The sequence below is a fragment of the Talpa occidentalis genome, unplaced genomic scaffold (assembly GCF_014898055.3).
Source record: "Talpa occidentalis isolate TD23 unplaced genomic scaffold, MPIMG_talOcc4v2.1, whole genome shotgun sequence".
In the NCBI taxonomy this organism is placed as follows: domain Eukaryota; kingdom Metazoa; phylum Chordata; class Mammalia; order Eulipotyphla; family Talpidae; genus Talpa; species Talpa occidentalis.
Genome location: NW_026555331.1, coordinates 133,244,858 through 133,269,965, shown reverse-complemented (window position 1 = coordinate 133,269,965; position 25,108 = coordinate 133,244,858). Strand labels below are relative to the sequence as shown.

Here is a 25,108-nt window from a genome sequence, read left to right as displayed (position 1 = left end):
CTGGCATTCCTCATAGTGCCACCAGAGGCCAAGCAGTTGTGGAAATCCAGTGGGCATCTGTCTCCTGATGTGTGACGGAGCCCTAACACTCCAGCCAGTTCTCCAGTTATGTGAATCCTGAAGGATTGGGCAGATGCTCAGTTTCAAATTCTACCAAGATGTATTCTAAGCTCCTGATGCATTTCAGCTGGGCATGAGAATGAGCTTTTACTCTCTTTGTGCTTTGGGGTCCTTATTGAAGACAAGCATGCCAATACCAGCATGGCAGGGTTCTTGCAGTTGGTGTCAGTGAGACCCAGTCTGCCTGGCAGAGGTTGGTCAGGCGTGTTGTAAGTCCCTGGCAAATATGAACTACAGAGGGAGGTTGGTGGTGATAAAATCTTGGTCAAAGTTAGAGATTCTTTCAGGCAGCAGCTTTTATATTTGTAGAATTAGAAATCTTTCCATTTTTTAAAGATTTATTTTACTTATTTATACATATAGAACTGGGGTGTAGGCCAGAGGTTGGAGGGGGTGAGAGGATTTGCCAAAGACAGAGTGGGGAGCACAACATGTGGACTGACTGAAATACACTGCTGAGGGGAGCAGCAAGCGAGACAGGAGAGGACTGCTACACCGTATGTGGGTCAGCTCCCTGGCTGGGGCTCGAACTTATGCTTCAGTGGCTGCCAATAGCTTCATAGTGCTAAGACTTAACCCCTTGTGCTGCTAGGGAGGCCCAATTTTTTCCTTTTATCGTGAATGTTATTTTAAAACAAAGTAAGGAGTGCTGCTTGCATCTCCCTGGCACTGGAGAACAGCCTGGGAAAACATGATGCTTTGCTTTGCTAAAATGGCCCTTTCTTAAAGATCCTGCTCAAGTTTCCTCTTTAAATGATCATTACTGTTCAGCTTGCATTTCTCTGCAAGGATCTCATTATAGACTAATCAGCCGGCTAACTTATTTGTGATGGGTGAAGTGTTGGATATGGTGGTTTTTATTGAATTTTTCTTTAAAATATTGCCCTTCCCCTAAGTTTAATATTTGCCACCTTAATAGATTTTTTGAGACTTAGAATCCTGGCAGGAAAAATGTGTTTTATAGTAACAACGCATAAAAGCTCCTCCTGGGCATGTTTATTGCTCTGTCCAGAATATTTTCATAAGAAAGTTAATGAAAAGCCTTCCTCTCTTGCTGCTGGAATTTTCAGTCATGCTTGTCCTCTGCAAAGCAAGCCTTTAACAGGAGAGACTCTGCCAAGTGAGACTGTGCAGCCCGCATAGCCACCTCTTTCCGGGATCTGGCTATATTATATACGTGTAAGTGTCCGCCTTATCTTTCATATCAAGACACGTGCAGACCTAGCCACAAATAAACTCTGGGGATCATTCAGCTTAGGCCAAGAATCCACTGGGCAAATTCCTCCAAATCTATCTGCAGGTACATTGGCAGCTCCCCCATGCTTGTTATGTAAAGAAGACGCGCAGATATACACGATGGAATATTAACAAACTTGAGATGAAATCCTGCCATTTGCAACAACGTGGAGGGATTTAGAGGCAATTATGTTAGTGAAATAAGCCCACAGAGAAAGGCAAACACTACGATTCACTCATGGTATGAGAGAAATCAATATATGGATTAAATGAAGCGAAAATAAACCTTTAGACAGAAAGACCAACTAGTCTTACTGGAAGGAGAGGCATAAAGGGGGTGGGTAAATTGGGACAAAGGGGGTAATGATAAGGGGAAAATAGTCGGATGATTGTTAGTGACCAAATGGAGTATATACACATGAACACCTGAAACTCATAGAGTGTTCTGATGCAAGGTCGCTTAATCTTTAAAATAAGAAAGAAAACAGAACATTAGTAAAAGACAAGCAAAAAAAAAATACTCTCAGTCAGATTTTAAAACTTGCAAGAATAGTGCCCTTGGGATGCTTTATTAGTTTTTTTCTCCAGATCCTTTATTGCCTTTTTTTTTTTTTAAGATTTATTTATTTATTTATACAAGCACTTGGTACAGTCAGAAGTGTGGGAGGGTGAGAAAATTCACCAGAGCCAGAGCGGGGAGCAGAACAGGCAGAAGGACCGAAGTACACTGCTGAGGGGAGCAGCAGGTGGCAGGAGAGGTCTGTACGCCATGTGGGACCCTTGCCAGTGGCCGGGGATGGAACCAGTGCTGCAGAGGCTGCGGGCAGCCTTGCAGCCCAGCGCTCAACCGCTGCACCACCGGGGAGGCCCTACTGCTTTCTTTCTAACTTTGATTTATTTATTGTGCAAATAATGCAAATAAACTCAAAAGGAAACAAGTTATCCCTGACATGTCTTGCATTTTCCCTAGGTGGTGAACACTGCAGGGGGCATCGCCTTTCTTGACGCGGTCTCTCCCATGGATTATTTCCCAGGATTAAATTTGGAAGGCTATCCGAACAGAGACAGCACAAAATATGCTGAGATTTATGGCATTCAGTCTGCGCACACTTTGTTGCGGGGTACACTGAGATACAAGGTGAGCAACTGTTCTTTGATGAAGCCTGTTGTCTGTTCAGATGTAGGTGATGTTTACACTAAATCTTTCTTAGTCATCATACTAATTCAGGTGGCAAACCAGGTTGGGGTCTGTTTTCTCAAGACTTCTTTGACTGAATGTTTTGGGAGCTTCAACTCAAAATGGCTTGAACCAAGAAGGAAATTGTTGGCTCATGAGGAGGAGAGGGCAGTTGTGGTACAGCATTGGGTGTAGTATAATTTGAGGTCAGGTGACACCACTGGGACTTGGTTCCTCTTCCTTCATGTATTGGCTGTAATGCCAGGCTCCCCTTGGAGGCATGGTGGAAGCGGCCGCAGGCTCAGCCTCTTAGGTGAGAATGGAAAAGTCTCTCTTCTTTATAGTTAAAAATATGATTTTTGTCCCATCAGCCCCTGAGATTACTGGGATAAGATGGGCTGATCAACTTTGGCCCTAGGCTTGAAGTTGGAGTGAACACCACTATCCCCAAACCAAATCTGAAATGTTTTTGACCAGAATGGGGTGAATATTCCAGGCATATAAAAACCCATGTCCACTACACATGTGTTAGCCACAGAACAGCAGCAGGGATGACAAAATCTAGGCAATCACTATAATAGTTTCCTAGGACTGTTGTAACAAATTGCTATTAACTTAAAAGGACAGAAATGGCTTCACTCACCATTCAGAAGGTCAGAAATCTGAAATCAAAGTGAGGGCAGGAAGGGTATCTTTTGGAGATGGAGGGAGAAACTGCCCCAGCCACACCTCTCTCCTCACTTCTGGTAGTCACTGAACATTTTTAGCATTCCTAAACTTGGCGGTACATCCACCCAATCTCTGCCACCACCTGACTGTTACCTTCCTCTGTGTGTCTGACTATGCCCTGTCCTCTTATAAGGACATCAGCCGTTGAACTTAGGGCCCAGACTAAATGCAGGCTGATTTCATAGTGAGATCCGTAACTGACTTTATCTGCAAAGATCTAAGTAAGGTGATAGTCTGAGGATCTGGGAACCTGTGAATTTTGAGGGGGACACTATTCAACCCACGACAGTCAGCATGCCTGAAATACAAACTTTTCTAAAAATCAGAGAGATGAATGAAGCTCTCTCTCTCTCCTGTGAGATTTCCTGGTGATGGCCAGAGGGGACATCTGTCCTGTGTGTGTTAGCCAGTATTCACTAATGATTTTTTTTGAGGATGGATGACATGTTGGTCCGAAGGTGATGACTTTAGTTCCTACCAGCTTTTCCCCGGCTCCTATTTTATTCATTGTCTTCTACCTTTTCCTGGAACTTTTCCCTCAGACAAGAGGCGCTGTGCTGGGTCTTAAGAGAGGCGTATCCTTTCATTAGATGAGGAAGGGTGGCCGCTGCTCCCAGGTGCAGACCTTGTGCGACGGCCAGGTCTCCGGAAGACCAAAGCTCGTTTGGGGAGTGCTGAGTGTGGAGGTGGTGACCAGGCGGGCAGGCTGGACGAGCGTGTTAGGGTGACTGATAGGACATGCCCAGGACTCAGGCTTTTCTTGTAGATAATGAAAGACACATGAATTTTTACAGCGTGGTGACATTGTAGAAAAATGTCTGATTTCTGACTTTTCCTGTTGCCCAGATGCCTTAGGACAGTGGATCGAAACCAGTGGGATAAATGGTCTGCTTTGGGGGAATGTTCTGATATGTGCCTTCCATTCGATAAGAGAGAATAACTGTTCTGCTAAATAGTTCTCTGCTGAGCTGAAAGCACATCACATGTGAGGAAATTTGCCCTGATGCTGCCAGAAAATACCACTCACACGTTACCCAGAGACAGGAATAAAGAGCCAAGTTTTGCGAGTTCTCTTACATAAAACAGTGGGGTAGCAACACTGTTGAATTGGGTTTGAAGCTCAAAGTGGCGGTATCCATACCCACAATAGAAATGTTTCTTTTTAGCTTGTCTTCTCAATTAATTATGATGCAAACTCACTTCAAAAAAGCTTTTTTTTTTTCCTTTGAAGAGAAAAATTTCACATATTGCTTAATAATTCCTGTTACAGGGATACGCCAAAGCTTTGACTGGATTTATAAAACTGGGCCTTATCAACAGAGATCCCTACCCTGCCCTTCAACCTGAGGCCAAGCCTCTCACCTGGGTGAGTGACTCTGGAATTACATGCTATCTGCTGCTCTTCTGGAATGGCCAGGTTTGAAGTTTGGTTTGCACCAGCAAAAGAATCCATTCTGTGGCTTTTGTGCAGGAACATAAACCCTAACCTCAAATTCCCTTTTCCTTTACTGTTATGGGAGTGGGAGGGGGCACAGGACCTGACTCTGCCGCCTGGGTCTGTTTCCTCCAGCAGCCTCACCACTAGATGGCCTCTCGGCCCTAGCACAAGGACTTGCTCTTCCATTGGGCCCTGGGCTCCACCTCTTGTCTAAGTGGTAATCTAGTGGCAAGAGTTAGGCCTGGGTCTCTTGGAAGTGGTAACTCAGGAGTCACCAGATTCCCAGCCCCAAACCCCATCAGTTCTTTCATTTTATCATGTATAGCCATGAGTAACTCAGCTTTCAATTTCTGAGTTTGTGGGTATATCTGTGTTGTATTAAAATCTTGAGTCTCAGGATTGGGAGAAACTTCGGAGATTTGGAACTGAAAGTAAAGTAGTGCTTCCATGAACTTCCAGAAATTAACTTTTTTCTAGCTGGTCGTGCAATGTAAATGAACATGCCCTTATTCCAGTAAAAATGTCAGGAATTTTTTGTAAGGAGAAAAGGATTGATATTGTGAATTCTAGTAAGTCTCCCAAATAAGTGTTGATATTGTTGCTTGCCAGACCCTTTTGAACTCAGTTTTTTGTTTTTGTATTTTTTAAACCTGAGACCCTTCCCCACCTACATTTTACCTTTCAGAAATTTGCTTGTTGGGGACCTCCCTGGTGGTGCAGTGGGTTGAGCACAGCGCTGTGAAGCTGTCCGCAGCCTCTGCAGAACGGGTTCAATTCCCGACCAGCCAGGGAGATACCCACATGGCACAGCAGATCTCTCCTATCTCGCCTGCTGCTCCCCTTAGCAGTGTACTTCGGTCAGTCTGCCTGTTCTGCTCCCTTCTCTGTCTTTGGTGAATCCTCTCACCCTCCCATGCCTCTTGTCTGTATCCCAGCTCTTGCATAAAAATAAATAAATCTTTAAAAAAAAAGAAATTTGCTTGTTGGACAGGAATAAATAAGTATCTACAGAATGATTCTAGGGATGAGGTGGCTGGGTTGGAAATGTTGGTGCAGGAATTCTTGTGTTGGTCCCCTATCTTAGAACTACAGTCCAGGAATTGACAGATATATAATTTTTTGATTTGTGGAAACACTGGTTTATAATTCTGTGTATGTCACCCCAATACAACCACCACCAAAGCACACGCAGTTCTTTACTCTAGACCATTGGGTCCCCTCCCCTCTTTGTTGCCATTCTCACCCCAGTTTCCCCCTTTAGTAACCTCAATTCTGAAGTCATATTTCTAGGTTTGGACAGACCTTTTTGATAAGTTACTGGATTGTAAATATATTAGGTTTTTATTTCTTTATATTATTATTTTTTAAATTTTATATAATTTTTGCATCATTTTTGCACAATGTATGCATTTTCATCTTGGATATAGTCCCCATACAATTAATTCCTACCTCCCTTGTTTTGATCCTACTCCCTCCTCCCCCCCATAGTGTGTCTCTGGTTTATAGTTGCTTGTTGATTTTGATTTTTGCTTTATTATAATAAGTCTTTTTCCTGGTCCCTTATTTAGATTTTCTAAATTCCTGCTATGAGTGAGACCATCCGGTATTTTTCTTTTTTTTTCTGGCTTATTTCGCTGAGCATGATCCCTTCCAGCTCCATCCATGTTGCTGCAAATTGCATGAGTGTACCTTTTTTGATTGCTGAGTAGTATTCCATTGTGCAATTTCACTCCTAGGTATTTACTCAAAGGACACAGAAACATTAATTCAAAAGGGCACCTACACCCCTATGTTTATAGCAGCACTATTTATAATAGCTAAGCTATGGAAACAACCCAAAAGCCCAAAAATAGATGACTGGATCAAGAATATATTAGGTTTTATGGGCTGCATACTCTGTCAGGACTACTTTTTTCTGTCACTGAAATACATAAACGAGCATGGTTGTGTTCCAATAAAATTTTCCACTTATATAACCAGGTAATGAGGCTGAATCTGGCCTGTGAACCATTTGATTGATCCTTAGTCTAGAGCATAACTTTTAACTTTGGATCTTGGAAAAAGTTTTGTGTAGAAAGTAGAAAGCTTTTGCCACTTGTTAAGTGTTCTTCATTTGAGATTTTATTATCCACAAGATCTTTCTCATCTCTTGAACCTACAAAAGGACTCTGGTTGCTAGTAGCAACCACAGAAAGGTGTCTCTTCTACTTTATTCTGGACAAAATGGACTGCTGGAGGGTGAGGGAGACAGGTGAAAAAGTGATGGAGAGGACACACAAAGGCATGAAATGTGATGGCAAATAGGGTGCCATCTGTTTAGTATTGAGTTGATGTTATGAGACATGTTTGGTGCTGAAGCATCATTCTGGAATACTATGCATTTATTGACGTGTGGGTATGCATATGCGTGTTCATGTTACAATTTATTGTTTTTAATTTTTCTTTTTTTTAAGATTTATTTATTTATACAAGAGCTGGGGTATAGGCCAGAGGCATGGGAGGGTGAGAGGATTCACCAGAGACAGAGCAGGGAGCAGAACAGGCAAACAGATGGAAAGCACTGCTGCGGGGAGCAGCAGGCGAGACAGGAGAGGTCTGCCGTGCCATGTGGGTATCTCCCTGGCTGGTCGGGACTCTAACCTGTGCTGCAGAGGCTGCGGATAGCTTCACAGTGCTGTGCTCAACCAGCTGCGCCACCGGGGAGGCCCTATAATTACTTCTAATTCAAAATTTGAGGCCCAATGTCTTAATAAGATAATTTCTCTATGTATTTTATTAGGAACATAGATGATTATCTTTGTTTTTTTCTAATCAGAAAGAACTCCTCTGTGATCTAGTTGGGATTTCCCCCTCCTCCACCCATGATGTGCTTAAGGAAGCTGTCTTTCAGAAACTAGGAGGAGACAGTGCTCAGCTGGATGCTACAGAACGGTAGGCACCCACCGCTCCACCTGAAGCTGATTCTATTCCATTCATGATTACTTAGTCCTTCCTACACAAAGGATGATCAAACTAGAACCAATCTTTTTACATTTGTATTTGATTGATTTCTGTTCTAATGTTGGCCTGCTGTAGAGAGATTAGCATGTGCCATATTCACGAGGGGATAAAATGTCAATACAGAGAAGTCAATGGTAATTTTAACTTGGGAAATAGTGATTTTGAGACAGTTTGCCACTTAGCTCACAAGAAAGGTGGGATATTTTTCTTTCCAGTGTGAGATTCTCCAAGTCTTACTCCCACAATTTTAAAACACTCATCTACTCAGTGGTGGCACATTTGCTGGTATCACTGATGCAGGAGATCTAACCTGTATATTAACCTCAGAGAGCTTTTGCAGCAGCATGGACTTCCAGTGTATCCATTCTGCTGTGAGGAGCACTTTCTGGAGGAATCGGGATGATTCTAAAGGTTAAAACATTACTATTGATACTGTTATTTTATGGTGTAGACAAGTTCAATAACTTGGACTGTTAACGTGTGATTCTTCTTTTTCAAGATCAATTCAACGCCCCACTTAGTTTCCTATGTGAGACTATGTATAGGACTTGAAGATCTAATGCATCCATCTCTTATGCTTCCCAGGTTGGGTTTACTTGGGGATGAACAAGTTCCTCGGGCAGAATCCATTGTGGATGCACTCTCCAAGTATTTGGCCATGAAACTTTCCTATGGTAGGCCATGGGCTATTAGCTAAACATCCCAGAAGAAGGATTGTAAGATGCAGCAGTTAATGAATTAGATTGAAGGGCTGGTGCCAAGCAGTGGGCATGTATATTACAGGGGAAAGAATAGTTGGGCTCTTTTTCTGGAGAAAAAATAAGGGAACTATTAAGTAAGAATGAACTTGGGTAATATGGAAAGGAAAAAAAAACATTGGTTTCCTTTTAGTTTTTTTTAAAGATTTATTTATTTATTTATACAAGCACTGGGTACAGTCAGAAGCACGGGAGGGTAAGAGAATTCACCAGAGTCAAAGTGAGGAACAGAACAGGCAGACTGAAGAAATACACTGTGCGCCATTTGGGACCCTCACCCAGCGGCCGGGGATTGAACTGGCGCTGCAGAGGCTGTGGGCAGCTTTGCAACCCAGCGCTCAACCACTGCACCACCAGGGAGACCCTGGTTTCCTTTTAATTTTCAGTGCATTGGAGAATTGTAAAGGAACATTTTGGGTAGAACAGTGGGTGACCTAGGGCCTCATGTCTGTGCACAAGCCATAGTGATGTCAATCTGGACAGAGGAACATTCTCAGAGCTATAATTTCCTTGAGTTTTTCACTTGTTTGTTGGGCTATAAAGTGGTATGGATCATTGTTCAAGGACTGCATATGATTGGCAAGGAAACTTGAGAACAAAAGGGCAGCAACAAGAGATGAAATACAATATTGGAGTTGTAATGGGACTGATTTAAATATGTCTATTTGCTTTAAGGCCCTGGAGAGAAAGATATGATTGTGATGAGAGACAGCTTTGGAATCAGACATCCTTCTGGACATTTAGAAAATAAAACTATTGATCTTGTGGTTTATGGAGATGTGAATGGCTTTTCAGCCATGGCTAAAACAGTGGGATTTCCCACAGCTATGGCAGCCAAGATGTTGCTTGATGGTAAGTTCTTTTATTAGAGGACTGAGTCTGTCTTCATATCATTTCCAAGTTGTTCAGGGACTGAATGTTAAATAATTATGCTTAAGTATAATACTGGCATTCATTATAAGTGAGCTGAATCATAAAATCCATGTACTGGCTGACCAGTCACCTTCTGGTAAGTAAAATAACATAGATTTTGGAGTAAGACCTAATTTCTGTTGCAGCTCAGTCACAAGATGGTTGAGTGATGAGGTAAAAAGTTAGTCAGTTTCTCCGAGCCAGAGTTTTAACATCTTCAAAGTGGATTTTGTTCTCTCTAATTTGTAGGGTTGTTGTGATCTTAAATAAAACAACACAACATTTCTACCATATAGAGGGAGACCCAGGGAATGTTAACTCTTTCTTTTTTCCCTTGGTTTTTCCTGTTTTGAGAGTGGTAATAGTGAAATAGCTGAGGATATACACTTTCAGGTCTTCAAAGATATAGGCTATGTTTTATTAAGCTTATACCTCCACATATTATTAGTATTTAGTAACTAATTTGGATCAAATAATTTCAGATCTCAATTTTCCGTTCTCCCTTGATGATCATACATACATTCAATGAGCATTGCCTATGAATATAATATCCCAATTGGCCCTTGTAAAAGCATGAGGGTGGTAGAAAAGATCAAAGCATATAAATGTGAAACAATGAGAAAATGCATCTACAGTAGCCTTCCAGAGAATATCAAATTAAAACACCCACTCAGTCCTGGAGAAACCAGAATGAAGAGTGAGAGAGGGGGTTATCATAGCCAGGAAGAGAGTCTGGCTTTGGTTCAGCCATCCAGTAGTTACCTGTGTCCAAATAATCAGACTGATTTTAGGTCATTCTGTTGGTGTTGAGCTGTTTATATATTTTTTAAAGATTTATTTTATTTATTTATGCATACGAGAAATGGGGTGTAAGCCAGAGGTGCGGGGCTTGAGAGGATTCACCAGAGACACAGTGGGGAGCAGAACAGGTGGATCTACTGAAATACACTGCTGAGGGGAGCAGCGAACAAGACAGGCAGGGTCTGCTGTGCCACGTGGGTCAGCTTCCTGGCCGAAGATTGAACTCATGCTGCAGTGGCTGGAGATAGCTTGATAACACTGAGACAACCCTTGCTCCACCAGGGAGACCCGCTTTTTATATTTTTTAAAATGATATTAGCAAATAGAAGCAGACTAGTTAGGTTCACTTTCCTTTCTTGCTGTAGTTTAATTTTAGATGGTCTTGGAAGTAGTTAATACAGTAAAATGTATAAATTCTGACCTTGTCTCTAAATCCAGTCATGCTTTCAATCTAATATTAACTCCTTTTTCCTTATAGAATGTTGATTAAGTGATCATTTGATAAGCAGCTATTTTAAAAATGCCTAGGCCTCCAACAATTTCTTAACTCTGAGCTTAATGCTTTATGTGGACTCTTGTTGTGAAAATTAACCTTTAACATCACTTTCTGAAAATGGATTACAAATTAATTTTCTTGCAGGTGAAATTCGAGCTAAAGGCCTGATTGGACCCTTTTCGAAGGAGATCTACAGACCAATATTGGAGCGAATTAAAGCAGAAGGCATTATATATAATGTGCAGAGCACAATCAAACCATAATTGGGAATTATATTTTGTTTTTATCTTCCCAGGTGACATAGTCCTGAACATTTGTATAATAAACATGTTTGCTAATGTACTATTTTAAAGTATAAAGTATGGTATGTTTTGATTAAGTTCATGCAATGGTGTTTTGAAATGTAAATCTCTATTTTAACATGAAAGCATTTAGAACAAGAGATAGTAGCAATTACCAGAGAACTTTAATCATTCTACTACATGTATATAAAGTGTCAATGATTGTGCTATTTGTTAATTTATTATGAAATCTTTTCTTATAAGGATATAGTTTCATGAAATCATCAGATAGTTCTATCCTTTTGGTAACAAAAATTCTTCATGCAGCTGTATTTTTTAATTTTTAAAATCAAATCATTTATATTTGATGACCTACCTATAAAAGTTTGCAATAATGCTATTTTATGCCTTTTTGGGTTAAAGTATGATTTGTTTAATATATATATATATATATATATATCTTACAGTTTTGTCCTGAGTGTTTGGAAAAGGGATTAGGTCAGATTAAATCACAAATCACATGACCCCTTCATTAGGCACAATAAAATATTTTACAAAACCCAATAGCCTTTCATGGTGAAAAACACTCAGAAAACTATCAAACTGATAAGAACTTCAAACAGATGCAGAGCATCTGTGAAAACCCAATAACTAGCATTATGTAATGATGAACAATTGAAGGATTTCCACCTGAGATCAGAAACAGGGTAAGGATGTCTGCTCTTGATACTTCTATTCAACTTGCATCAAAAGATCTAGCTGGCGATTAGGACATAAAAGACATTCAGATTAGAAAGGAAGAAGTAAAAATATATCTGCAATTGTATGATATACATAAAAATAAATCTAAAGCAATACTTCAAGAAAACATATAAACTTATAAATGAGTTCAGTGAAGTCGTAGGATACAAGATTAAACTATCAAAATTTAGTGTGTATAATGATATAAATTTATGATATAATGAATGAAACAATGATATTAAAATTATATTTACAATAACTTGAAGATAACAAAATAGAAATAGATTTGAGAATACAAAAATAACCCTACATTTATGGTCAATTGATTTCTGAAAAGGGTGCTAAGAATTCAATAGGAGCAAATAGTCCTCTTATTGAATAGTGCTGGAACAACTGCAGAATCATGCAGTTGAATTCTTACCTCATATCACATATAAAAATTAACTTGAAATGGATCAAAGACCTAAATGTAAGAGTATACACTATACAACTTTTAGAAGAAAATATAGGCATAAATTTTCATGACATTGGATTAGGCAATGTTTTCTTAAATGACACCAAAAGCAAAGATACAAGGAAAAAAAATGGATAAAATGGATGTTATCAAAATTAAAACCTCATATGCTTGACTCTGGAAATCATTTTATCACAATAGGTTGAAATTATGTCATGATCAACAATCAGCCTCGTAACTGAAAGATTGCTTTGGCTACAGCGTTGAGAGTGAGTCAAGGGCAAAAAGGGAGATATTCAGAGGAGATAACCAAGAGGAAGGACTATAGATCCCATTTCTCAGTGGGATGAGTTTTTAAAATGTCATGTGAGATGAAAGCTATTATTGCTCATAGGATTGCGCCCTGGGAGAGGACTGCCAGGTTGGTGGAGTCTGTGAAGACACAGGAATAACCCCAGTTATCAGCCTTTGCTCATTGGCCTTAATGGTTTTGCAACCATTTCATTTTTTTCTCTGGGTGGTCCTTTGAGTCATTTTATGCATATCCCAGAGCTTAGAGCTGGGTATACTGTACAGATAAAAGGTGGAATTTTTCCATTTATTTTCTAAAAGCTCATGCAATACACCTTTAGCTCCCTGAGTCCATTAAAGCACTTACTGAACTAAAGGTGTGGCAAAAGAATCTTTAATATATTTTATTAGGAGTCTTAAGGCCATAGACTCAATATATAGCTTTATCAAACAAATTCGCCACCAGAAAAAAATTACTTGTACTTTCCATGTCTCTGTGTGGATAATACAGAACTGAAGCAACTTCTTTAGTTTGAAGCAAAATAACAGGTATCTGAGAAAAATGGTGAATACAATTGCATTGGAAAGAATTGTAAATTAGCATATTTGAAAAGTTTTCAAAGGTCAGTCTATGTCTCTTGGGACTTGCTTTCAATGTGTCAGAGCTGATGGACAAATTTAAAGTTATTGTGTGTGTAATGAGATGTTTCAATTTCACACCTACACTTTTTCTTACTCCCACTTTCAAATCTTGCTTTTCTTTTTAAAAATGATTGCCTTAAATTGTTAGCTATAATTTAATGCCAAGGACATTTAGATTCTTAAAACTGTTGCAGCGTGTTTCATTTATATGCTTGAACATTTACTACCACCTACTCAAACCAATATTGTGCTAATGAGGAGAAGACCTTTGAGGTACCAGAATATTTTGCAATTAGCAAGTGAGTAGATGATATTCAATCATGGTTTATAGTAATAAAAGAGTATGTCTTGTTTATTTTGATAAATATGTAGATTTTCTCACTTTCCTCAAGAAGTTAAATTTAATAAGCACTTATTATTTCTAATCCTAGGTGCTACTTGTGAGTAGAATTCAACTCCAATAAAATATTTTAAAATGTATCTGCTTATAAAGATTTCACTGTCTAACTTTTGCATATTAGGAAATGGGCTAAGTAATTTTGTATGCTAACAAGTTAGGGAGTTTCAGATTAGAAATATAAAAATTAAGTAAGATTTCTATCAAGCAAATGGACTAGAATGTGTATGTATTAAATGTTTGTATTAATTTTATATGAAGCAGCAGCTGCCCTGAATTCTCAAGGAGTAGTCTATTGGGTCTAGACAGATTTTATAGTTTTGGTGCATTTAACTAACAAGTGTTATTCTGATCCTTAAAACTTTCTTGAGGTTGAAAAACTACTCCATATAATTTAAAATTGGAGCTAAAGCCTGTACAGGTCACCCTTTTAATTGGGCACACTTAAAATGATGCTATAGAAAAAACTAAAAATAGACATTTTGTTAAGCTTGATAAATGTATTAAATGTGGAGGAACATTAGAGAATATCAGTTTTCCCAGGACTATTGAGAGTATTTCTGTTCTGGGTAAGAGTCATTTCACTCATTCATGGACTCTTCAGTCATTCATTTACCTGAAATGTATGGTGTGCCTTTAATGGGCCCATATCTTTCTCGGTGTGGGAATATAGACGTTAACAAAAGAGTCAAATTTCCTCTTTTGGTAGAACTTACATACTCATGGCAAAGACAGACAACAAACAAGTCAGGAAAACAACTCTGCTACAGAGAAAAATAGAGCAGGATAAAGCAAGGGAGACGTTCCACAGGCGAGGGGCCTGTGGAGGGCGCAGCCATTCAGCCTGCACACAGCTCCTGGCCCTTCAGATGGTCAGTGCTGAATACTCTGAAAAGCTTCCTTGTGAGAAGGGGGTGCTACTTGAGACAGAAAGATCTGCAAATGCTGTGCTAGGGAGATATTTGAGCAGAGGCCTGAAACCAAGTGTAAAGCACTTGAGAGTTAACTGTACAATTCTTTTAGAAAGTTTAAGAGTACTAAGACACATAAAAATATTCCTATAGTCTCTTTGTCAAAAGATTCTTAGAGGAATTGGTACTGAGGAATCATCCTAAGTATGGTAAAAACTTTTTACGTGAAGAAATGTTCATCATAGTGTTGGAAGTTGGAAGAAGTTGAAGAGCCTGATTACCTAACATCAGGAAAAAAACCACAACAGCCACACGCTGGACAGCTGGACAGCAGGGCTTACCTCCTTGGTACTAATTCATATCTCGTTCTGGATGATTCCCTGTTGTCGAGGGGGTCCTGTGCATTGCAGACTTTTGGGCAGCATTTCTAGCCTTTGCCCAGTAGATGCCACTATCACCTCCCTTCAGCTGTGAAAATTAAAAATGTCTAGATAGCACTGACTGCCCCCTGTGGGACAAGGTTGTCCCTGGTTTAAAACCGCTCTACTAGACATAATATAGACTTCACGATGATAGGTTTACAAATATGTACAATAAAAATGCTTATCTACATATAGTAAGTAGAATAAAAATATATATTCACAACAGACATAATTATGTAATAAAACAGTGTCTGCATAAACGTTATGAATATAACAAAACCACGAATAAAATGTTGGTAATGGATAGAAATAATTGCCAGATTTACTTATCGAGATTAATTTATATTCACTTCTCTTATAATTGATTGTTGTCTCAGTGAAGGGGCAAGAGAGGAGGAAAGACTGATATATCTGACAGGAATCATCTTTTTAAAAAAATCTGTTTCAGCACATTTATTAAAATGTGTCTCCAGAATGTTTAATTACGATACACATTCCTTGCATAGTTACTTTCTTTTACAAGAGATTCTGCAAAGTACCTCACTGGTAAATTATCATGAAAGGAAAAAAAGCTGAGTCTTCCAAGATGGCCACAAAGTGAAGATTCCAGGTTCACTGTCTCCACATACACACAACCAAATTATACCTAAACAAAATCACACACCTGAAAGATAAATAGCTGACAGTAATTAAACTTTTTAGAGTAGAACCCAAAAGAGGGAAGGGTAGCTGCCACGTGGAGCCACTCTGCTGTTGCCAACTCAAGCACATGGACCCACATTGGGGACTTTGATAAACAGGGACTATACGGGAGATAAGTGTACACAAAATTGGCAAGCAGGATAGAGGATGCGCGACTGGACCACTACATTTGCAGATGTCGATACCATATATAGAAAACCTCAAAGATTCCAACAAAAAGCTAACAGAAACAGTAAATTCAGATAACAAAATGGTGGGTTACAAAGTCAACATACAAAATTGTGTTGGGCCTCTCTGGTGGTGCAGGTGGTTGAGCGCCACACTGTGAAGCTAGTCCACAGACTGCAGCGCAGGTTCGATCCTAGCGGGTGAGAATACCACATGGCGTGGCAGACCTCTCCTGTCTCAACCGCTGCTCCCCTCAATCAGTCTGCCTGTTCTGTTCCCCACTCTGTCTCCGGTGAATCCTCTCACCCTCCCGCGCATCTGGCCTGTACCCCGGTTCTTGTATAAAAATAAATAAATCTTAAAAAAAAACAAACAAAATTGTGATGTTGTTTTAAATAATGATCCAGAAGAAATAATGATCCAGAAGAAAAGGGAGATGGAGACATATTGTGTGCTCTTTGTTGGGAGAATCAATACAGTCAAAACGATTACCAAAAGGAACATATAGATTTAATGCAATCCCCACTGAAATACCAACTATATCTTTCAGAAAAATTCAACAAGCAAATACAAACTGATGACAATATTTATATTTATTTTTGCAATGCCTTGGATAAAAACCATTTTAAACAATGTTGGGTAAGGTGTTATTCTCATAAAAACATCTTTTTTCAAAACACATGTATTTCTATTTTCCATAAAAGTTAAAATTACATGCTAAAACAGTTAATCACTGAGAAAACATGAAAGAATAGTAAGAACAGATAATGAACTACATCATTAAACTAAATAATTACACAACTAGAAAACTGATTCAGTAGTAAAATATAAAAATCTACAATTATAAATATAAATTTGGTCCATGGAGACACTAAAGCAGTATTTACAGTAAGTATCAGATTATTTCTACTTTAGGTGAATACTGCAGTTGTAAAGTGTTGAATATCATAGGGAACAGAGTATTTTATTTACAGCCTACTATATTAAAAGTTATATCTCTAGCAAACCTGATGATGGCTACAAAGAGAGCAAAAATTCTGACACTAAAAACAAACATGTTTTCTAGCATTGGGAATTCCTACTAGCTAGAAAATGAAATATCCTGTTAAAATCAATATGAAAAAATACCACAATTCCATCCTTAGAAATACTGTAAAATTCAATCATTTCAGGTTAAACACAATAAGTGAATTACAAGAAGTTTTGCAAAAAGGCACACATTGTTAATGATGTCAATTTGGCAGGAGATTCCTATGTGAAAGTTACTGTCAGGTGATGAAAAGTAAACAGATAACAGAACTGAACTGATTTTCCAGTCTAATTTGAGAAAGAGGAAAGCAGTGCTTAGATAGGGATTCCCTCATCCCTTTGTGTGTTAAACTAAAGACTCTAAGCTCTCAGCTATGTTCCCACGGGGCAATGCTGCACCATTGCTGTCCAGAGAGGCAGAGGGATTCTCTTCCTGCCGGGTGCTCACAAGGCTGAGGACTGCTTTATAGAGAAACTGATACTGCTCCTAGAGGACAGAGAAAGGGGGTTATCAACAGGAAACTCAGACAATACATATGTTTGTTAAAAGGATGATTTTTAGTTACATTTTGGCACTGTTCATGGAAGGTGTTGTGTTAAGCGTTCTGTTATAGTCAGCAGAGGTGACAATCTATATTAATATCTTTTGAATAAATTAAAAGTAACTGCAATGAGTCAACATTCATTGACCTAGAAAATTGGTCATATTCCACTCTTGCTTATTTACTTCATGGAAACGGAAGGTGATGTGACAGGTTTCTGATACCCGTTGATCAATGTCGGTGTAAACCCTTTGGCACTGGGCACTGATAACTCATTCACAAACATGTTACTTGTTTCCTTTTCTTCAGTTGTTATGACTTCCTTTGGCTTGGTCTATTGATGGAAAGGCCTCAGAAAGGACTGTATAGCAGTTCAGAAACTCATGCATATTAAGGCCTTTCTCAACAGCCATTGTTTACACTCTACCAGCCTGACAAAGGTAAGTGTGTGCCCTGCTGTGTCTCAGTGCAGAGACATACAGAATAATTTTTCTCTTGCAGATGCCAACTTAAAGGCAGCTGTAGTGAATGTGAGGTAGTGACTAGCATCATAGTGGAAAGCCATTAGTACCGTATGTGAAATGGTCCACCATTAAACACATTCATGAACTGTGTAAAGGTATTTCACACAGGGCAAACTTGATATATCTCAACTGGCCTGAATGAGACTTTTAATAGGGCGCCTCTGAAGCACATGTGTGCCAGGGTGACTTTGCTCTCTAGCCAAATGGTCTGGGCTGGAGCTGAAGACAGACCCATAATAATGTACACACACACACACAGGTGAGTGTATGACTACCACCTGCACCTGAGCTCCCCCCATGCAGACAGCTGTACTAAGGCCTCTATTACCTTTTCATCCTTTGTTTCTACAATAATTAAAAACTTTCAGATTATTTTCGGAGGCTTGTATCTACAAATGCACAATGTCTTTTTCTTGATTGTGGAAGTCTATTTCTTTTTGAAAGTATGAAGGAATCATTTATTTGTTTCCATTCAGAAATTTGATTTGACTTGAGGAAAAAAAAATGAAAATCTGCCACATTTAAGTCTTTGAATCTGTCTCTGACTGTTCTCTGAGGTTAGGAAGAACCTGAAGTGAGGGGAAATAACCATTGATTTGGTTGGCTAAGTAAGATTAGGAGATGATTCTACTGAGGATATTTTATTACTTTTATGAAAAATTTAAATGTCTATTGTTGCATTTTTATGAATTGTAGCCTGTAACTTGAAATTCAGCTTGAAAAGTACATGCTAATGTTACCAGTCAATGTGCTTTTTTTTTTTTTTTTGGTATGTGATAAAATGATTCTCACAGCCTCTAGAAAGTAAGTTGTATTCTAACAGTGGAAAGTTTGTTTCACTCTGTTATTACTTACAATGTCAGAAAATACTCCAGGTCTCATCAAATTGATCATCTTGGCTACCTGATAGACATCCATGGAATTTTCTTTTTCTAGCTGGTGCATAAGGGTTGTTAGGGCACAGAAAGTTCCTGCTGTCACTCCTCCATGCCTTGAAACAAAAGGAATGGACACAGATTCCATTCAGGTGCATCAAATATTCATGTTTGAAACTCCCAGATCATGTAGCCTTGACAACTTAGTAGTAAGAACACTGAAATTTTTAATTAATTCTCTCTTTACTCCATTGTAAGTAGGACTATGGTTTAATTGGAAACATTAGCACGTATTCATGATATAAGTAATCAGATATTTTATAGAAATTTAAATTTTTTATACTATGGAAGGGGCTATAAATCAAAATGATCAGACTAAGGATATAATATTTATTATGTGTCATAATTAATATGATATAACATACATTTCAGCCTATGCATGTTTTATTTGTCCATAAAAAACTTGGAAAGAACTTTGGATAAAGATTCCTGTTTCAAGTAAATGAAACACTTATCAATTTTAGTTTTCAATCACAGGAAGATAAAGACTGAGAAATGCCTCCCTGGATAGCATCTGTGAAAAACAATTGCAAAAACACTGAGTTCACACAAAAGTGTTCTGGTTAAACAATGCAAGAGTACTCTTCTGCCTTCAACTGGAGCTTCCAGAAACATGAAAAACAAAACCAAACCAACTAGCCTGAGTCAGCTTTGTTCATAAAATGCAGAGGCTCTGTCTCCACAATTGCTTCAAAGCCTTAGGCTAGTACAAAGATAACAGAAATAAACATATGTCCAGAGAGCGCAAGAGGTGAAAAGATTTAGTGTGGAACTTACTCATCATGAACAATCATGGGTCCATCTCTGTTGGCAGCTTCTTCTTTGATAATACTTATAAGCTCAAAAGTTTTACTAAGGGGGCTATCTGGATTTGGCCATTTGGGACACTGAAAATGCTTCACTTCAAGTACATAATCATCCTAAGACAAGAAAGAAAAATGCATTTAAAATAACACAATGGGGGCCCCCCTGGTGGCGCAAGGGGTTAAGCACAGCACTGTGAAGCTGTCCAGCCTCTGCAGCAAGAGTTCAATCCCCAGCTGGCCAGGGAGATACCCACAGGGTGCAGCAGACCTCTCCTGTCTCACCTGCTGCTCCCCTCAACAATATTTCAGTAGATCCACCTGTTCTGTTCCCCACTCTGTCTCTGGTGAATCCTCTTGCCCCCACATCTCTGGCCTGCACCCCAGTTCTTGTATGCATAAATAAATAAATATTTAAAAAAAAACCCAAACTCATTACAGTTTAGTATGAGTCAAATAATTAGGGAATATCAGGAATTATGGGAAGGCTAATAAACTCACTCATGCCCATGAGTGAGTAGCCCAGAAGAATGGAGGGCGAGGTAGCCCGTCCTCTATCATGGAAGGAAGAACTTGCTGGAGTGCCCACTTCAGTCTTTCCTTCTTTGTGGACCCTTATTTGAGACATCTACCCACCCCTCAGTTAGACTCCTGGGGGACCAACGTGTCCATAGACCTGATGGACACAAAGGGACACCAAATTGGGATCAAATAGGAATGCTTATGCTTTAGTTTTTCTTCTTCATAAAACTAGGAGAAAAACTGAGCTAATAACACAGGCTAAGCTACATATTACGCATGATTAGTAATTAAGACATGGCTATCACAAGAGAAATGAGTATCTAACTATTACTTACTGCTCTCTTATTAAACTTCACCAACTGAAGAGAATGATGAGGAAAAAAGCACAAGAAATGACAGATCTGAATGAGTGCTTCTGAACTGTTTCGGGGAAATGCAATGTTGTGTTCTCGGCGAACCCAGTAAATGTCTAGTTTCTGCCCCCCCCCATTATAAATAAGGGATCCAAATTTTTCTCCACAGTGTGTTCATTTTTGTTGTTTTAATCAAACAGGTGCTATCCCATGGCTGTATTATTTGCACTACTATTCTAATTATATTATCAAGTTTAAGTGTTTTGGTCAATCAAATATTCTGGAGAATATTCACTATTCTAGAATAGTGAAATTCCACTCAATTAAAGCAATTGAATGGAAACATTTACTATCTAAATCATGATTTAATCTTTTACTGATTGAGAAGGTCTGAATCTCACCTGCCTTACTCATAATTGTCAGTATCTTTTAGTATTTTACTGTAGCTATATAATAAATTATGTTGCTATATAATAAATTATAATATCTTATAAGTATATAGTTATTGACAATTCAGATTAATGCCTTGGGAATGTCACCCAGGGTTTAAGTAAAACAATCCAAATTCATTGTCCTTTACCCTTTAAACCACTTCTTCACTTATCAGCTCATTGTACATTGGTAGAAAGAAGAAAGCTCATTTTTTGCAGGTGATATTTTCTGCATTTTACCTCCGCAAATACATGATAAGAACTGGCCTTAAAACATGTTTTATTCTGTGTGCCCAATTCATGAATGTTTACTTATGACTAACTGTTTAATGATCCTTAAGATTTTGAAATCAAAGTGAGAAGTAAAGTAAAATTGTGTAATTCATCTCAATTGTAAGAAATCATATTCTTTCTTTTTTTCTAGGAAAGATCCTTAAATCAGCATATATTTAATATGATCTTAAGATGAAAAACTGATCCTTTAAATGATGTCCATACCTGTGTAGCTTCTAAGATAAAATCTTGAACTATCAGTTTTTCTTCATTAGACAGACATTTGTGTTCTTCAGTCATAAGCGTGACTTTAAAACTCTCACAGTTTATAGGCTCATCCTTATTTGGCCAGTAAACAAACTCATCTTCAGCCTGGAGGATTAAAAAACAAAGATTCTAGATTTTAATAGATATCTAATAAAATCAGACTGTGAAATTAACTGGTTAGCATAGAAAATTTAACTCAAAACTTTTGAGTCTCAAAATTTATTCCTAAAATCTTGAGTCTTAAACTAGTTTGATATGCAGAATAAAATATTCAGAAACCAAACAATTGTTTTATTAGTTTACCAATAACAATGGAAAATGTGGCTCCTATAATTGACAACGGAGTAGAGAAATTCGAGTGATTTTAAGAGCTTAACAATTTTCAGTGTTATTTGGGATGGTCAGCATAACTTCATGGACAAGAAATGAATCTCAAAGGTAAGCATATAGTTAAAATCTAAATGAAAAACAGATGTTAAAAAATTTATGGATCTTCTTAATTGAGGGAATCTCCAAATAGCCTAACAAGTTTTATCAAAAAAAAAAAAAAAAAACAAAACAACAAAACGGTATAAAAGCAGCATACAGGCTGACTTCATTTGTGGTTGCAAATACAATATTTTAAAAAGCAGTGTCACAAAATACTTAAGTTGAAGTGAACTTAACCCTACTTTTATTTAAAACTGTCAACAGGGGCCTCCCTGGTGGTGCAAGGGGTTAAGACCCAACCAAAAGCTACCTGCAGCCACTGCAGCACGAGTTCAATTCTGGACCAGGGAGCTACTCACATGGCACAGCAGACCTCTCCTGTTTTGCCTGCTGCTCCCCTCAGCAGTGTAGTTCAGTCAATCTGCCTGTTCTGTTCCCTACTCTGTCTCTGGTGAATCCCCTTACCCCCCACACCTTTGGCCTGTACCCTAGTTCTTGTGTGTATAAATAAATAAATCTTTAAAAAAATAAAACTGTCAACAATTCCAAACCTGGGAGATTAACCAAATTATGTTCAATAGTAGATAAAGTAAAGCTCTGGCATTAACTTTATTAGTTGAAACAAATGACTTGTTTGTATGCTGGATTTCTGGCTGCTGTCCCTTGATGTTTCTCCTGTAAGCAAAGTACCCAAAGTCTGTTTTCATACCATATTTTGAGCATCAGGTAGCATAACCACCAGCTGAGCATTGTGATCCCATATCATCCTCCAGAAATCTTTGATGGTGTGGAGAAGGGGATGCTGGGTAATGATGAATTCATTGCTCTGATAATAACCCTACAAAAACAAAGAGAAGAGAGAAAAATTCACAAAACATTTGTAAATGAATGAACCTTAAGTCAAGGCAGTCACTGTATTTGGATTTTGTCTACAAATAACAATGTGATTATTACAGCCGATGTTCACAGGGTACATCCTATAAGCCAGGTACATCACCTAGCATTTCTGCCAAGTCATTCATTCCTAATAGCAGTACTCTGAGATAGGAACTTTGAACCTCATATTACAGATGATTAATCTGAGGCTTAAGACCACTGAGGCTTAAGTTCAGTGTTGTGCCCAAGTTTACATAACTGTAACCTGTAGGAGATTTACTGAAGTAGTGGGTGGAGGGGAGGAATCAGGGGCGACCCTGCAGATTCTGCTGGAGAATTCTGGAAGCTGGTGCCACTGGATAAATCATGATGTACATGGTGCCACTTACTAAAATTTTAGCTCATTTATTTCCTTCTGCTCTGGGTCTCTTAGATTCCAGTCCTATCCAATATGGGCTCATTTGTAGGCAGCATTATTTAGATGCCGCCACCACACATTTCCCTGATTCCTCCATGGATATTCCAGAATCTTTGTTGGAAAATAGATTTGGCATGGGAATTAGGACCCAGTCATCTGAAATGAAGCTCTGAAATAGAACTGAGGGTCACCCAGCAACCACCAAAGCACTCACCCCTCTCATAAAGGACATAAATACAGAAAGGAACTATTGCATCTTTAGAAACCCAAGTCTCCAGATGAGCTCCAGATGCGGCAGACCTGGAGTGGTGATATTAGTGACATGGGGCATTGCTCATGATTGGTATAGCCTGCATCTGATCAGGAGCTTTACTTTGGTAGATGGAATACACAACCTCTTAGAGAGATGAGTGCATGCTTTGTATCTAATCTTCAATTTAGAATGGCAATTTTGCATCTATTTATTTATCTTGCTGAGGTTTCTGCAATCTCAACATGCATGAAGATGTGCTATAATGCTGTTATTCCACTGGCTGCAGTGGGTGGTGGGTCTGCAGTCAAGACTTTTGATGTAAATCCACCAATAGCGCTGCCCATGTCTGCAGTCACTGCTCAAACAGCCCATTTTGGTTTTGGTTTTGGTAACACAAGACGATAGCTCCAGTAGCTTCTCAGACTTACCATGATGTACGAGGCATTGATGTAGTCTGTGCCTTCGCCACTCAGAGATGAAATGCCAACCCTTGATCTTTCCACTGCAACATACAATATTCATGACCACAGCACTGTATCTTTCCCCTGCACCCCCAAATTGCAAAACATAGCTGCATATCTCAAGTTGAGAATCCTTGATCATTAAGCTAATTTTTCTAAGCATTTTGCATTTTTATACAAGACAGGCTTTGCATTATTTTTAACAGTTATATCATCAGGCATAATTAGGAAAATAAAAGCATATTGCTTTCATTCCAAGTTGTACAAATGTCCACACTTCCCCCCACCAATATTCAACATAACCTACCAGGAATGATGGAAGAAGTTCTGTTTTTCTCCCTGTTGCATTGCTTTAGGGCTGTAGAATAGTCACTCTGCTGTATATTTGATTGACTCAGGAGCTGAGTGAGTCAAGGAGACACACATCATTTCATTTAAGTCATTCAAGTCCACACACACACACGCACGCACCATACTCTTGCCCCAACCAAAAAAAAAAGCCTTGTTTTAGGTGGTTCTCAGGCACATTTGTTATCTACAGCACAAGGAGGGAGGGTGGGTGGAGCTAGAGGAGACAGAACACTCTCGAGGTGTAGTTTCTGCAGTCGGGGTTCTTCCTCATGGCTTCCGCTGTAGATGTGTCCTTCACTATGTTCAGTGAAATAAGCCATAAGGAAAAAGAAAACTAGTAGATAATGTCACTTATAGGAGGAATATCGGGAAACCAAATAAGGGATCAGGAAAAAAAAATAAATGAAAAACCAAAATTAATAGGCAACTACATATCACAGACATTCTGCAAGGGAAGGGGAGGGAGAGGGATCAAAACAAGAGACTATGGTGCACAGGTGAATTGGGGGTGAGAATTTTATGGGAACTACACCTGAGAGGAGAAAGCAAGCATTGTACAGAAATGAACAATGATGTGAAATATATATAAATTAATTTATTAAAAAATAAATCTCACACTGCAGTTGTGAGTAGATGATACAGGGTTTGTGTGTGTACATGCTTATGTAAATGTTTAGATTTGATACAAGCTTTCAGTACTCCATTACAGGAAGGGTCTACTTACTATTTATCTAGTCCCTAATTAGTGAATATTCAAATTCCTTCCAAATATTTTACGAACTTTGTAGCAATGAATATCCCATATATATCTCTTAATATGCACAGACATGGAAGTTTTTATAGAGAATTTTTATAGCGAATTTAATTTTTAAGTTTGACAAGTGAAAAGTGGTAGGTCATGGTTTTGATTTGCTTTTCCTGAAGTACTGTAAGGGTATGAATTTTAGGATTTATTAGCCATTTAG

General features: G+C 38.7%; 2 protein-coding genes across 7 annotated transcripts in view; one reads left to right on the top strand and one right to left on the bottom strand.

Annotated features, from left to right (window-relative positions):
* Positions 1–11,195, top strand: part of AASS (aminoadipate-semialdehyde synthase) — a 105,184-nt gene extending 93,989 nt beyond the window's left edge. For 4 of the 5 annotated variants that reach the window (XM_037512312.2, XM_037512327.2, XM_054692599.1 and 1 more), the window contains 6 exons: positions 2,327–2,494; positions 4,533–4,628; positions 7,516–7,631; positions 8,286–8,374; positions 9,134–9,310; positions 10,812–11,175. In XM_037512312.2, coding sequence (XP_037368209.1) covers positions 2,327–2,494; positions 4,533–4,628; positions 7,516–7,631; positions 8,286–8,374; positions 9,134–9,310; positions 10,812–10,930 — 765 coding nt within the window. In that variant the 3' untranslated portion in view covers positions 10,931–11,175. Of the gene's footprint in view, positions 1–2,326; positions 2,495–4,532; positions 4,629–7,515; positions 7,632–8,285; positions 8,375–9,133; positions 9,311–10,811 lie in introns of all 5 variants that reach the window. The other variant, XM_037512320.2, reaches the window with a different exon arrangement.
* A 5,058-nt stretch (positions 11,196–16,253) lies between these two features.
* PTPRZ1 (protein tyrosine phosphatase receptor type Z1) overlaps positions 16,254–25,108 on the bottom strand; it is a 146,032-nt gene continuing 137,177 nt past the window's right edge. For both annotated transcript variants that reach the window (XM_037512300.2, XM_054692598.1), the window contains exons 24-30: positions 24,100–24,193; positions 23,760–23,833; positions 22,494–22,622; positions 21,314–21,460; positions 19,484–19,626; positions 18,627–18,762; positions 16,254–17,192 (exon numbers count right to left, since the gene is read on the bottom strand). In XM_037512300.2, coding sequence (XP_037368197.1) covers positions 17,052–17,192; positions 18,627–18,762; positions 19,484–19,626; positions 21,314–21,460; positions 22,494–22,622; positions 23,760–23,833; positions 24,100–24,193 — 864 coding nt within the window. In that variant the 3' untranslated portion in view covers positions 16,254–17,051. The remainder of the gene's footprint in view (positions 17,193–18,626; positions 18,763–19,483; positions 19,627–21,313; positions 21,461–22,493; positions 22,623–23,759; positions 23,834–24,099; positions 24,194–25,108) is intronic.